This window comes from Schistocerca gregaria, chromosome X, assembly GCF_023897955.1.
Source record: "Schistocerca gregaria isolate iqSchGreg1 chromosome X, iqSchGreg1.2, whole genome shotgun sequence".
In the NCBI taxonomy this organism is placed as follows: domain Eukaryota; kingdom Metazoa; phylum Arthropoda; class Insecta; order Orthoptera; family Acrididae; genus Schistocerca; species Schistocerca gregaria.
Genome location: NC_064931.1, coordinates 498,531,045 through 498,546,526, shown reverse-complemented (window position 1 = coordinate 498,546,526; position 15,482 = coordinate 498,531,045). Strand labels below are relative to the sequence as shown.

The following is a 15,482-nucleotide window of genomic DNA, read 5'->3' as shown; positions in this document are numbered from 1 at the left end:
TCTTGGAGTATCCTCTGACATCTTGTTTCTTTTATGACATAATATAAGATCTTTTAATGTTTTACACATACAAACATATGGGCTCCCTACCACATCGTAGCTGCAAAAGCGTGGTGACGCCTGTCAGCTTACACTCTCTGGCAACTGCAGAAATGAACCTATTTCTAACAGCTCTTAGGAAAGTTTTCCGAATGGTGGTTTGAAAAGCATTACCATCAAAGTACCATTCTGGTAGTTACACTGGAACTATGTATGATAATGTACAATGAATTTCTTAAATCACAGAGCGTTTAACTCTCTTTTAAAAATCAACTCTTTGATGATCAGCCATTTAGATGAATTTCGAGCCCAGATCATCATAAATTTATGTCGTTATTAAAAATTTTACTGGCATCTTTGTGTGATATATCTTAAATTGTAATACGTGCATAAAAGACCAACATTGTATTATTATATGTCAAGGCTTTGTGTTTCGTGTAGCAACACTGTGTATGTTAATTTGAACTGTTAACTTTTTCTGTTTGTGTGTTCATGCTACTTAACAGTGATGTTGCTATTGGTTGACTACATCATGTGTTCTAAGCTCTGAATACCCGCTGTGATCGGCTGGCGAGATCACGTGACATGAGCTATGACTGGCTTACAAAAGCGCATCGCAACTCGATTTCAATGCTTCAGAAAGTAACTTGCGATGTTTGATGGAATTCGAATTTATACTTTCGTAATATGAAAGATCTTTCCAAAATGCGTTTTTTTCCTGTCTTTAGTTTTCTAAAGCACTGGGAAATTCTACGTCCATGTATAAAACCATAATCATTCAAAGGACTTATATGTTATACAGTTCTAAGAGAAAATATACTGTCAGTTAACAGGGAAAAAGTACGTTTTCACCTGGGAGAAAGTGTATTTTTAAGCGGAAAATCCAGGAATTTTAGCCAGAACAATGTGATCATCACTCTCCATAAGATTCTTGCATGGATCCTTGTGAACTTAGAGTTTAGGTCTGTCTCAGGTCATAAATTGTGCCCATGTGACTGTGGAGTTTTCCATACAGGCATATCACTGTGATGACTTCATCTCCCTGTACCTCAAAAGGCAGTACAAAAATGCAGATCTTTCAAAGGCCAAGTCCAGTGTGGTCCACGTCCACTGGCCTGATATTGCTGTTGGAGTGTCAAAATTTGAGTCTGTGTCATGTCAGTTGGATAAACACCTTGCAGGCAGCATCGGAAGTCATCGTACCATGAACGACACTGCTGACAGTTGATAGATGAATCCCAAAGAGATCGGCACGAGCGATCTTGACATCATAATGTAAGGAGTGCTCGGCAGCCAGTGCTTTGGGTCATACATATGCATTCAGAAAAGTGAGATTAAGAGTGTTCTTCTTGTAAGAGTTGACCGTGATATTTTGTTCAGCTTAGAAGTGCAGTGATGTGAAAGTAAATAAATGCAATGCACACTCAGTGACAAGTACAGCTAAGCATGGTCTGCACTGCAGAACTGCCAAAGGTAGATTCTGGTGTGGTTAACACTTGGAGGGATCAGAATAAAGAAAAATACCTGCTCCTATGCGGGGATTTCTTCTTCTTCTTCTTCTTCTTCTTCTTCTTCTTCTTCTTCTTCCTCTCTGTAATTTTTTTTCATATAAATACAAATCTCTGGTGCTGTAAAATGAATGATGGTCTTCATAAATTAAAAAAAAAATATTTCTTGACAACATAAATAAGTGTACTTTTTCAACATCAGTTTTTTTTCCCAGATCATGTATCATACCAAATATCTTTCTACCTTTTTTTATTTCTTCAGATCACATAGGATGCCCTCCAGGTGAAAAATAATGATTTGTAATTAGCTTCAATAACAAACAAAACATAAAGGGAATTAAAGATTACACCCTCCTGGCAGAACAAATAAAATGGCATCCACGTCCCATCATCTTGTGGGTAGATGCACTCTGACTCCCAAGGCAGTCAGGCATGTTCTGGGCATGTCTTCACGAAGAATATTCCATTTTGCCAGTTCATTGGACTGACTCCTGGTATAACACAATCACACTGAAATCACCTTCTCATACCTGGGACACCCCAGCTGCAGGGGGGATCAAACAAGGCACTACCCAAAAAGCTGGCACAGTACTGATGGTATCACGGATAGTGCATGAGAAAAGTAAAGTGATCTTGCAGGAATGTCCAAAAATCAAGAACACTCCTATCATCTTGAGGGAGCAAATAAGAGATTGAGAGGCCCTGTATCCAGATCACAGCAGTGGTCTTCGTACGTGGGAAATGAGTCTCATATGAGAACAGAAATAATTGCAGTGTGATGGCATGAGGAGCTGTACATAGAAGAAAGGCAAGCACCTTCTGCATCAGGTGCCACACCTCTGCAGAAGATCCACATATCAGTCGATGTTCATTGTATCAAGCATGTACAATAGGGGCACATGGTGAATCTATCATTTTTATGGCATGTAGATGAAGTTGTGCCATATATTTTCCATTAATGACCAGATACCAGGTTGCATGAGCGCCTATGTTGAGGGAGACATGGTGTACAGAACGCGAAACCATGGGCCATGCGATCACAGCATATCGGCTTTCCACAACATTCCAAGTATGAGTTCTGATCATTAGGTGGTAAACATCATGTGCTGTAGGTTTCCTGGTACTAGGCAAGTCGGCATGAACACAACTGTATTTAATGAAAAAGATCCAGATATGTGAGAGAGGAAGAAATGTGGGTTACTGCAACAGGTGCCTCTCTAGAGGAGAGGAGGGGAGGGAGGGGGGGGGGGCGCAGATCATCAATCACGCTTCCCGATAATCCAGTCCAGTGGTGGATCCACAATCTAACTATCATAATTACATAAAGGGCAGCTGCTCTCGCTTGGACACTGACTGGGCCAAGGCCAACATCTGGAGGAGACTTCGCAGATAAGAAAAGTAGCCAAACACCGCCTGCAGTCAGTGTGCCATTGATTTTGTCATCAGTAAAATCTGTGCTGAATGGGGTAGTCGCGAGACTAGATGAGTGTTACCAACTGTTGTAACATGTCCAATGCTCTCAGGAGGTTGCCACGAATGTTCGGGCGGATTGCTAGAAGCAGATGTTTGTAATTAAATGAGATTGTGCACTGTATATCATGCATGAAGGTGATCCCCAAACATTTGAGTTGTCCACTAATTGGCAATGGAGCCACACTCTCTGCTGGGAGACCTCTTCCGACAAACATAGCACAAGATTTCATCAGGTGCACATGGCTGCCTGCAGCAGTGCCTCTCGCACTTCATCCACCGGTAGTACCAAGAACACCACATTGTCAGCATAGGTCCAACAGATGAAAGCATGCCCCCTCATTGGTATCCCTGTCAACCAATTCCTCAAACCATGTAACAATGGCTCAAGGGTGTTGGCGAAAAGGAGCATCGATAGTGGACATCCTTGACGGACCAACCGCATGATATTAATAGGGCCCGCCACAAGACCATTGACCAGCACTCGCGACATGGCACCTCAAAGGAAAATGGTTCAAATGGCTCTGAGCACTATGGGACTTAACATCTGTGGTCATCAGTCCCCTAGAACTTGGAACTACTTAAACCTAATTAACCTAAGGACATCACACACATCCATGCCCGAGGCAGGATTCGAACCTGTGACCATAGCGGTCATGCAGTTCCAGACTGAAGTGCCTAGAACTGCACGGCCACACCGGCCGGTCACCTTGAAGGAGTCGCAAGACGATGTGTGTAATCTGTGGGGGAAGGCCATCCATTGGAGTACGTTTTCTAGAAAGTCATGACTCACTCTATCAAAAGCGTTGTCGAAGTCCACTGTCACTAAGGCACCATGACTGCAGCAGGTCGTGGCCAGGGCTATGTCATCACAGTAATCGCTGAGTGGCGTCTGAATGTTACTGTCACCACCAAAGGACGTTCAATCCAGAGAAATGACTTGAGGGATGATGCGCTGAAGGCGAGTGACAAGAATCTGGGTAAAAATCCTTAAGTCACAATTTAACATTGTCAACGGCTGAAAATGTCCAACTCCCCGACCTTCCGATGCCTTGGGACCGTGATAAGCAAGCCTTCTACGAATTTGGGTTGGAAGGGAAGGTCAGGCTTAATCAGTTCTTCATTCATCACAGTCCAGTGTGAGCCCATGATGTTGTGGAATGTGTGGTAAAACTCCAGCAGAAACCCGTCAAGGCCTGGGGCTTTGTTCGCGCACCCTTATGAAGAGAATCAGCTATAATTGTCGCTGTGAGGAGTTCTGCAGTAGCCCCGTCGTGGGTATCTGTCAAGGAACGGAGAACATCAGTCATCACTGCCATATTCTGGTCCTCTGCTGCATAGAATTGTTTGTAGTGATCCACAAAGATGTTTACAATATCATTCTGGGATGTCAGTTGGCCTCCATCTGGCATGTCGAGGGCATTGACCAGCTTTCTCCAACACTGCTGCTTCTCTCAGATAATATGATGCATGTACAGGGGTTCTCCTAGTACACAGTCATGACATCTTGTGTGTACTATTGTGCCTTCGAGGCGGTGACACATAAGAGAAATCATCTTCACCTTAATCCACTGAATTTCAACCTGCCATTGAACAGAGGGGTCATGGTTTGAGAGTTTCTGGAGAACTGTGAAATAGTATTCCATGGTATGTCATTGCCATAGCATTTTGTAGTGACCATAATTCATCATTGAACAACATAAAGCAGGCTTGGGGCCGTCGAGACATCACTGGAGTGTTGAAGGATACTCTCGAAGGCATCGCACACAGTTGTTCCACATCATCTGTACAACCTGCGTGCATTCTGGATCCTTGAGATGGGCAACATTCAGCTTCCACAGGCCTTGACCACACCACACCTTCTGCCTCTGGAGCAAAACAGTGCAAATGTAGGCGACATGGCCGGAGAAGGTGGTAGGCCATAACTTAGCATCAAGCGAGGTAGTTATGATTCCTTGGGAAACGTAGACGCGGTCAAGACAACTTGTTGAATAGCTGTTGATGTACGTACATCCAGGTCAATCACCATGCACGTGGTCCCAAGTATTGGTGAGGTTCAGTTCATGCATGAGCAGCTAGAGTTCCTGGCATGTAGTGAAATGGGGATGTTGGTCCTTCTGGGATAACACAAAATTGAAGTTGCCGCCAAGAATAATATGGCTGTAGTGGCCCATAAACAAAGGAGTGACTTGTTCTGATTAGAATCATGACCGTTCCCATTGCTTGGCCGTGCCCGAGGAAGCATAAATATAAACTGAGTAAAGATCCCTAGCCGATGGTCGGTAAATCACGTCGTCTACCTCAATGCCTTTCTTTAAAAGAATAGCCATCCCACTGCTACCGTCAGCACATGGCGTGAGGTAAGAAATATAGCCATAGATAATGGGAAATGTCGCTAGCTGAACTTCCTGCGGAAGGGAAACATCAAGGTCCAACACCTGCAACATTTCAAGGAGCAATTGTAATTTGGCAAGGGTGCCAATAGTATTGACATTGATGGAGCCAGTCCCATAAGCTTGTTGTGGAATTGGGACTACTGGGATGCTCATGGAGGTGCAAAGAGCACCAGTGAACAGGAACGTTGTCCCAGAAAGCAGCACATCCCCATCCAGTACCCCTGTCGATTATCAGTTGTGGGTTGGAGCAGCAGCATTTGCTGCTGTCACAATGGTGGGTGTTTTGTCGTCTATATCGTCAGACCACAGCAAAGGTGTGTGGATGGCATGCATCGACTGGAGTACCTGTGGAGTCCAAAGGCGGCATCACGTTGGCAGTGGAAGAGTGGTGCTGGCCCCGCTACTATTCAACATCCATAGGTACAGCGCCTGATGCATATGAAGATAGTTGTATCTCTGACGGGGGTCAGGCTAGTGCTTCCACCATGGAATTGTCAATTGTGGGAACATCTTGAGAGTTGTGTTCCTCATAATCTTGAGACTGCATCCTGCAGGTATCAGATGGGGCGATCCGCCATTTATGACTGTTGCTTGTGCATGTGATCTGCAGAGTCCGAAGATACCTGGGTGTACAGAAGGTCAGGTACAAAAGCATTGGTAGGCACAACCATGGAGTCAAGGGCCATCCCCTGTACTAGAGATTGTTCACCACTACACATGGTGGGAGGATGAGGCAAGGGTGTCAGTCCGTCCGTAACAGCCTGAGGCATTACCGGAGACGACAATGTGTCAGTCGTAGGAACCAGTGGTGATCGTGGTCAGGGGTCATTATGGAGAACTTCAACAATCATCAGCAGGAGCGTCTTCAGAGCAGTCATGGCGTGCAAGACCCCAGGCGGTAACTGTGTGATTCTGCATTGCAGACAGCTGGAACGGAGCTGTTCTTCTCTGCCACATCCCAGGCATGTCATCAGGTGGCCATCATAAATTATAATTGCTCGGCAGCCACCAGTATATACTTTGTATGGCACATGTTTGGTTAGCTGTATGCAGATCTGTTGGACTCCATTGAGAACTGGGTATGTAGTGAATTGAACCCATTTTTCAGCTGTCCGCTGCTTGTGGTGTAGTGACTATTGTTGCTGCCTCTGGATCACAGGATTCCGTGTTGAATTCCCAGCTGACTCGGGGATTTTCTGTGTCTGGGGACTGGGTGTTTGTGTTGTCCACATCATTTCATCATCATTCATGAAAGTGGGAAGTGTGGACTGTGTAAATATTGGAACTTCGTATGGGCACTAATAACTGCACAGTTGAGTGCCCCACAAACCAAATATCATCATTATCACTTCAGCTGTATGACTAATCACCTTTCCATATGGGTGGAATGCTGATACCACTACCTCTGAAGGCACCTCAAAAGAGAGTTCAAATATCCTGATCATCCGCAGTCTAAGTCCCGCATGTTCCACAGTTAAGTTACTGATTTGTCCATCAGTGACGGAACTTAAGACCACTTCGAGTTGCAATTAGAATTTTGTCACATATGTCTTTGTTAACCAACTTCACGTATACCACACTGCTCACTATAGACAGGTGGGTAACAACAAGATCGTTGCAATCAATCTTGACTTTGTCTCTGATAAATTGTTTGATTTCAAGTGCTTATGGTCGGACATAGTCAGGTGAAAAACTAATCTTCAGTGTTGATTTTCTGTGGGCATAAGCCATTCTCTTTCAAAGGAAATAGAGCACACTAAGATGTCAGAATCACATAAACAACTCCGAGAGCAAGCTGTGCAGCAATGACGTAAAGACGTCCACCCTGCTAGCATACCAAAAGGCGACTATTTAACCCAAGACCCCCAGGGGCAGAGTCTAGTGCTCTACCTGGTAGCTCACTACAGCTACAGTGTATTATTTAGTTTGTTACAGTTTTGGATATCACAAGAGATGGAGTAAGTTACTATGAGCATGTAATTTAGCATGCACAAGAGAATGGAGCATGCCATTTTACATGCTTGTTCCTATAACTTGTACACATCATGATGACATAGTTTTAAGGCAAATTTAGAAATAACAGTACTTTGTTTTATTGAAAACATTGGCAACCCTGTTATACATCCGAGGGACACAGCTAATGTTACATCTGTTTTTGCTAAAGATTTACCATCCAATATATCACACTGGGCTCTATCAGACAAAAATTCTTGAAACCAATCACATATATGGCATGATTGTTCATATAATGATATCTCCAATAGCAGCTGACAGCATAGTGTAATGTCAGACCCCATTCAGAAATCTACGTGCTTGCCCATATCTATTATATGTAATATATTGTGTGTGAAGCACTCCAGCTGTTTTTCACATGAACAGGATTTCCTGTCTCTGTGCTAACTTTTGTTTTTCTCAAGGAAAATTATCATGCTCAAGCTTAAAATATGTCACAGGCTCTTTTAACAAACACGATAATGGATGAAACTTTCTAGCAGAATAAAACTGTGTGTCGGGCCAAGACTCGAACTTGGCCTTTCGCGAGCAAGTGCTTCACCAACTGAGCTACCCAAACACAACTGACAGCCTGTCCTCACAGCTTTCCTTCTGCTAGTACCTCATATCCTACCTTCCAAAATTCACAGTAATTCTCCTGTGAAACTTGCAGGAATAGCACTGCTGGAGAAAAGGTTACTGTGGGGACCTGGCACAGCCACAGCCATTTACAGAATGAATCTTTCACTCTGCAGCAGAGTGCTAGTCCTACAAGTTTCCTTCTGTGGAGTTTAGATGGTAGGAGATGAGGTACTAGCAGAAGTAAAACTGTGAGAATGGGCTGTGAGTCATGCATGAGTAGCTCATTTGTCAGAGCACTTGCCCATGAAAGGTAGTCTCGAGTTAGAGTCCCAGTCTTGCACACAGCTTTAATCTTACAGAAAGTTTCATGCCAGCGTACGCTCTGCTGCAGAATGAAAAATTCATTCAGGCACAATGGATGTTTCTATGTAAACAAATCCATTATTTTATTCTTCTTGTAATTGAGAGTGACCTGTACTCACTTCATCTGTGTGGGACTTTTCTCTGTACAACACAGTGTTGAAAAATGTGACAAATAAAAGTTGCTATTGCTGCAGTGTATTCAATGTAGAATGTGTCAGAGACTGGAGTCTTGTTTGCTTTGCATAGCATCAATATTTTTTCTCACTTTTAGTGATTTTTATTTCAACATCACCCATGATCAACTTTGTGCAGTGGTTACATGAAGAAGCCATAGTTGCACCCTTGTGCATAAATGTCATTTTAATGCTAAAATTTAGTATTTTTACTTCTTAATTGTTGTCTTCTATTTTGACACCAGACTGTTCCACAAAAGACTGACTGGAAAGTTTCAGACTGTTCATAAACTTGCCATAGGAACAGAACGTAATAAGATTTCCTGAAAGGTCTTACTAGAAGTTTTTGTCACTTTCATGCATAGCTATGCACAGTTTGTCACTTTACTTTTTGTCACTTAGTTCTTTTCTATTCTGTCATGCAAAATCTCTGTTTATGTAACATTACCCAAGTGTTAACATTAATGCAGTGTGAGATTTGCCATTTGGTATGTATCTCTTGAGGCCATGATTAGTGATTTCTTAGAACTTTTCCCAACTATATTTGCCACATCCATACTTTTTCTGTTCTACTTGGAATGAGGTAGAAACAAAGTTCTCGATCACTCGCACAGATGCATGGAGATCAGTAGAACAAAGTGCCAGTTCTATGTGGTCAGTAATGAAAGATCTCATGCAGTGAACAGCTGATCAGAAGGGAAGTCCAGAATACAGCAGAGGCTGTAATAAAGAGTGATAAATCCATTTGGAGAGAAATCAAAATAAAGCAAGATAATCATATGATGTACAGAGGCATCATTGAGTAAATGAATGTGCCTGAAAAGTGGCTGGCCACAGTAGTTTTAATAGTGACTGCACCTACTTCATGTGCTTGTTATGTCCTCCTCAGCACCTAGTGTGAACTCTATTGCTACACAGCCTGAAGATCTCTGACTCCACATATGTATCAGTACTCTAGTGGGTAAGAGGTTGGGTACAGTTTATAATTGACAAGCATAAAAATAAAAAATTATTTATTGGTTCATTTTAATTACTCCTTGATGCAGATGATACAACTGCTGTAAGTCTCAAAGAAAACTTGAGTCTCACACCCTACTCATACAATTATAGTTGGTGGTGACTTCAATTTGCCATTAATATGTTATTTCACGCTGTACAGGATTAATTTATTTAGTTAACTGGCTTTTGGTGTACTAGGTCGTCATCAGACATTAACTGAGGTTAGCCTTGTAAGACAAAAACCAGTTAACTAAATAAATTTATCCTGTAGAATGTACACAATATTGTGCTTTTCATTTTTATGGTATTCTACCAAGAATCAACAGTAGAATCAGTTAACTGTTTCATATTATTCAAATAAAAGTGGATCATTATGAAATTCATGAACATTTTATTGTACTAATTTATTGCACTAAATAAATTACAGTTTTCCATTTCATGTAGTATTTCATTCTTTTCTGTCAAACAAAATCTCATAAACTGACTGTCCAGCATAATTACCACAAAACAACATGCATTACTGTACTGAAATGAAGGGTTACCAAAGCATCTTTTACACAATAGTTCATACTTTACTTGTAATTTTCAATCAGAGTCAAAATTTTCAATGCATTGTTTACAGGGTACTGTTGACATTTGTAGCAGTAGTCGTGATTCTGGGTACAGCATATGATGTCATTATTTGGCAGCCTCATCTGAGAGAAATAACAGCACATGGCATGTCTCAGAAAACAAAAGTCCACAGTGTTAAAGAGAACATGGAGGTAGCCATCACCAACCCTAAAATACGTGAAAACAATAATGATAACAGTTACAGCAACAACTACAGTGAGAGTAAGAAGTTTTCTTTTTATGCTGTACTTCCAGATGGATGGTTAAGCAAATAATGTTTATCATAATAGTATCCTTTAACTGTTACAGAAACTGATTGTTGCACAAGCAAATCAACATCTTCCACAAGAGAGAAAATTGTGCAGGGGCTTGGTAAGTGATGCTAAATATCACAACTTGATACCTTATTTCATTTCAGCGATGTATTTTACAGTCAAACAAAGGGTTTGTCTCTACTTCTATATGGGGTACCTAAAATTATAAAATCTGTTCAAAAAAGATTGTGATCAAAATTAACAAATGCAGTTTCACAAATATTGCTTCTATGGAATAGAGGACTTTATGAGTACCAGATTACTAAATTTTATTGTTTCTTATATTTTATCTGACTTGGGACCAGTTGTAAAAGCTTTGAATAACTGTCAGTTAACATTTATTTTCTGAACGGTACAGGAATCACTTTTTACCAGCACAGAACAATAAATAAGTTCAGTGTAAACTCAGGATAAGCTATTTGGTGATTTATGGTTGGGTTAGGGAAATATTCTGGAGAATAAATTTGATGATCACATCAGAAATAACTATAATTTATCAGTTTTATTGGTTGTGGAGCTCTGAGGCTGTGGTTTATATTGTTTTGAGAAATACAACTGGCAGCTGCTTTTTTATCTATTTTTATTTATGCCAGTACATGTTTTGGGCTCTCACTCATCTTCACTTGGTGTAATACATGTATAACTCTTCAGTAAGTATGTCATTAAAACATCAACAGCAATTTGAATGCTGCATCTGGCCTGAGAAAAATTAATTATTTTGTTTAGCTACTACACTTTGCAGGTTGTATAGTTATGATATCATAAATATACAACTTGTGAAGTGTATTACCTAAATAAAATTGTTAATTTTGTTCAGGCCAGCTGCAGCACCCAAATTGCTGTTGATGTGTTAGTGATGTTCTTACATATATGTATTACAAAAATGAAGATAGCTGAAAGCCAAAAATACTTATTAGTATAAATAACAATATGATGCAAGAAAAAGTGGCTGGTTGCAGCATTTCTTAAAGTAAAAGAAATAAATGTATTATTGGAGAATGATGATGAGTTTTTGAAGAGCTGTTCATCAAAAAGAAATGAGATAAGAAAGTGAGTATACAGTCAATTACTTCAAAGAATGCATCAACTTTAAATTAATAACTAGACTTAACAATCAGAGGAAGCTAAACTCTGGCTTTTCAGTCTTGTAATGAGAAACTGGAGCATATGACTCAGACATGGGCATGCATCTGTATCTCATAGCATTGTTAATTACTATATCAATAATATATGGTGTTAAGAGGTACACATTTCTTTGTTTACTGATACTTCAATAATTTTATGACATTACCTTGTGACTGAATGAAGAGAGCAATATATTGTGATTTAATTTAGTCAATAAACAGGGAGTAAGATGATTTGTGCTGAACATGCCACATATTTATCTTCTTCTCAACATTATCATAGCTCTGTGTTATTATTGCTATAGTATTTTTGTGATTCATCATTTTGTTTATCAAAAACAGTGTAGAATAGGCCTAAGCATACTGAGAAACCCTCATAACTTGAGAGTGATAGTTGGATAGTTCTCTTGTGAAGCTAGAGATAATGTCTAATGTTCCCATACTGATAGTACTTTTATAGAACAAAATATTATTCCACCTTCTCCTTTTTTGTTTTGTGTAAACATCCAAACAGTGTCAGAAGGTGACAATCTCAATAATGCTGAAAAAACCCAAGAAGTCTCTAACTTTTCATAGTATACAATCATTTTATTGTCAGGGGTAGGCTTTTGGTAACAGAACAAGAGACTATTTTTACTCCTGCTGTGAGGAATGTGTCTTCCAGTTGTCATTGGAGTCACTGAAGGATGTAGAGTGGCTCATAAGCACTATCACTGATGCTGCCTTATGTAATGAGAACTAACAGACTACAAGTCTCACACAGGTTACCTTGCATAAGTTTTCTTTCAGGAATGATTATTCCATCAGTGAGTTAGTTGATTTTGAGTCTCGGATTTTTTTTCTTGTTCAGATTTCCTTCTGTCATTTGGAGACCTTATTCATACTGACTAAGGAGCAGCCAATAGGACTATTTTTTTACAGTATAAGAATTGATTGTGCACATTGGCCCTGAGTCATCAAGTTTCCGCTCATGCAGCAGAAAAATACTAGAGCACAATAATGTGTTTCTGAAATAGCTTCATTCTCACTACTTTGATGTGTCATACATCATTTCTTTAAACTGAAGTCCTGGGTGTTGAAGTTGTGATCTGATCTTCAGTACCTGCAGAACTGTGCATTTTATATCATGTACCAAACTAATTACAAGGTTCAGCTTAATGAATTTGACTTTGAAATCAGAATTATCCACCTATTTATTTTTGTTTTGGTTCTGTGACATCTCATGCTGATATAGGACAAATCAGTATAAAATACAGAGTTACATATTTGTAATGTTACTGCTTGCATGTTGTTGTTGTTGTTGCGGTCTTCAGTCCTGAGACTGGTTTGATGCAGCTCTCCATGCTACTCTATCCTGTGCAAGCTTCTTCATCTCCCAGTACTTATTGCAACCTACATCCTTCTGAATCTGCTTAGTGTATTCATCTCTTGGTCTCCCTCTATGATTTTTACCCTCCACGCTGCCCTCCAATGCTAAATTGGTGATCCCTTGATGCCTCAGAACATGTCCTACCAACCATTCCCTTCTTCTTGTCAAGTTGTGCCACAAACTCCTCTTCTCCCCAATTCTATTCAATACCTCCTCATTAATTATGTGATCTACCCATCTAATCTTCAGCATTCTTCTGTAGCACCACATTTTCGAAAGCTTCTATTCTCTTCTTGTCCAAACTAGTTATCGTCCATGTTTCACTTCCATACAAGGCTACACTCCATACAAATACTTTCAGAAACTACTTCCTGACACTTAAATCTATACTCAATGTTAACAAATTTCTCTTCTTCAGAAACGCTTTCCTTGCCATTGCCAGTCCACATTTTATATCCTCTCTACTTCAACCATCATCTGTTATTTTTCTCCCCAAATAGCAGAACTCCATTACTAATTTAAGTGTCTCATTTCCTAATCTAATTCCCTCAGCATCACCCGACTTAATTCGACTACATTCCAATATCCTTGTTTTGCCTTTGTTGATGTTCATCTTATATCCTTCTTTCAAGACACTGTCCATACCGTTCAGCTGCTCTTCCAGGTCCTTTGCTGTCTCTGACAGAATTACAATGTCATCGGCGAACTTCAAAGTTTTTATTTCTTCTCCATGGATTTTAATACCAACTCCAAATTTTTCTTTTGTTTCCTTTACTGCTTGCTCAATATACAGATTGAATAACATTGGGGACAGGCTACAACCCTGTCTCACTCCCTTACCAACCACTGCTTCCCTTTCATGTCACTCGACTCTTATAACTGCCATCTGGTTTCTGTACAAATTGTAAATAGCCTTTCGCTCCCTGTATTTTACCCCTGCTACCTTCAGAATTTGAAAGAAAGTATTCCAGTCAACATTGTCAAAAGCTTTCTCTAAGTCTACAAATGCTAGAAACGTAGGTTTGACTTTCCTTAATCTAGTTTCTAAGATAAGTCATAGGGTCAGTAATTTCTCATGTGTTCCAACATTTCTACAGAACCCAAACTGATCTTCCCTAAGGTCGGCTTCTACCAGTTTTTCCATTCATCTGTAAAGAATTTGTGCTAGTATTTTGAGGTGTGGCTTTTTAAACTGATAGTTTGGTAATTTTCACATCTGTCAACACCTGCTTTCTTTGGGATTGGAATTATTATATTCTTCTTGAAGTCTGAGGGTATTTCGCCTGTCTCATACATCTTGCTCACCAGATGGTAGAGTTTCATCAGGACTGGCTCTCCCAAGGCCGTCAGTAATTATAATGGAATGTTGTCTACTCCTGGGGCCTTGTTTCGACTCAGGTCTTTCAGTGCTCTGTCGAACTCTTCACGCAGTATTGCCATTTCATCTTCATCTACATTGTCTTCCATTTCCAGAATATTGTCCTCAAGTATGTCGCCCTTGTATAGACCCTCTATATACACCTTCCACCTTTATGCTTTCCCTTATTTGCTTAGACCTGGATTTCCATCTGAGCTCTTGATATTCATACAAGTGGTTCTCTTTTCTCCAAAGGTCTCTTTAACTTTCCTGTATGCAGTATCTATATTACACCTAGTGAGACAAGCCTCTACATCCTTACATTTGTCCTCTAGCCATCCCTGCTTAGCCATTTTACAGTTCCTGTCGATCTCATTTTTGAGATGTTTGTATTCCTTTTCGCCTGCTTCATTTACTGCATTTTTATATTTTCTCCTTTCCTCAATTAATTTCAATATTTCTTCTGTCACCCAAGGGTTTCTACTAGTCCTCATCTTTTTACCTATTTGATCCTCTGCTGCCTTCACTATTTCATCCCTCAAAGTTACCCATTCTTCTTCTGATGTATTTCTTTCCCCCATTCCTGTCAATTGTTCCCTTGTGCTCTCCCTGAAACTCTGTACAACCTCTGGTTTAATCAGTTCATCCAGGTCCCATCTCCTTAAATTCCCATCTTTCTGCACTTTCTTCAGTTTTAATCTACAGTTCATAACCAATAGATTGTGGTCAGAGTCCACATCTGCCCCTGGAAATGTCTTACAATTTAAAACCTGGTGCGGTAGCATTCTCGCTTCCCGCGCCTGGGTTCCCGGGTTCAATTCCCAGCGAAGTCAGGGATTTTCTCTGCCTCGTGATGGCTGGCTGTTGTGTGTTGTCCTTAGGTTAGTTAGGTTTAAGTAGTTCTAAGTTCTAGGGGACTGATGACCATAGATGTTAAGTCCCATAGTGCTCAGAGCCATTTGTGAACCTAAATCTCTGTCTTACCATTATATAATTTGTCTGATGCCTTCTAGTATTTCCGGGATTGTTCCATGTGTACAACGTTCTTTTATGATTCTTGAACCAAGTGTTGGCTATGATTGAGTTATGCTCTGTGCAAAATTCTACCAGGCGGCTTCCTCTTTCATTTATTTCCTCCAATCCATATTCACCTACTATGTTTCCTTCCCTCCCTTTTCCTACTC

General features: G+C 40.4%; 1 protein-coding gene across 1 annotated transcript in view; it reads left to right on the top strand.

Moving 5' to 3' along the window:
- Positions 1-15,482, top strand: part of LOC126297521 (nose resistant to fluoxetine protein 6-like) — a 310,627-nt gene that overhangs the window by 131,550 nt on the left and 163,595 nt on the right. Inside the window, exons 4-5 of the mRNA XM_049988414.1 lie at positions 10,145-10,356; positions 10,444-10,506. Coding sequence (XP_049844371.1) covers positions 10,145-10,356; positions 10,444-10,506 — 275 coding nt within the window. The remainder of the gene's footprint in view (positions 1-10,144; positions 10,357-10,443; positions 10,507-15,482) is intronic.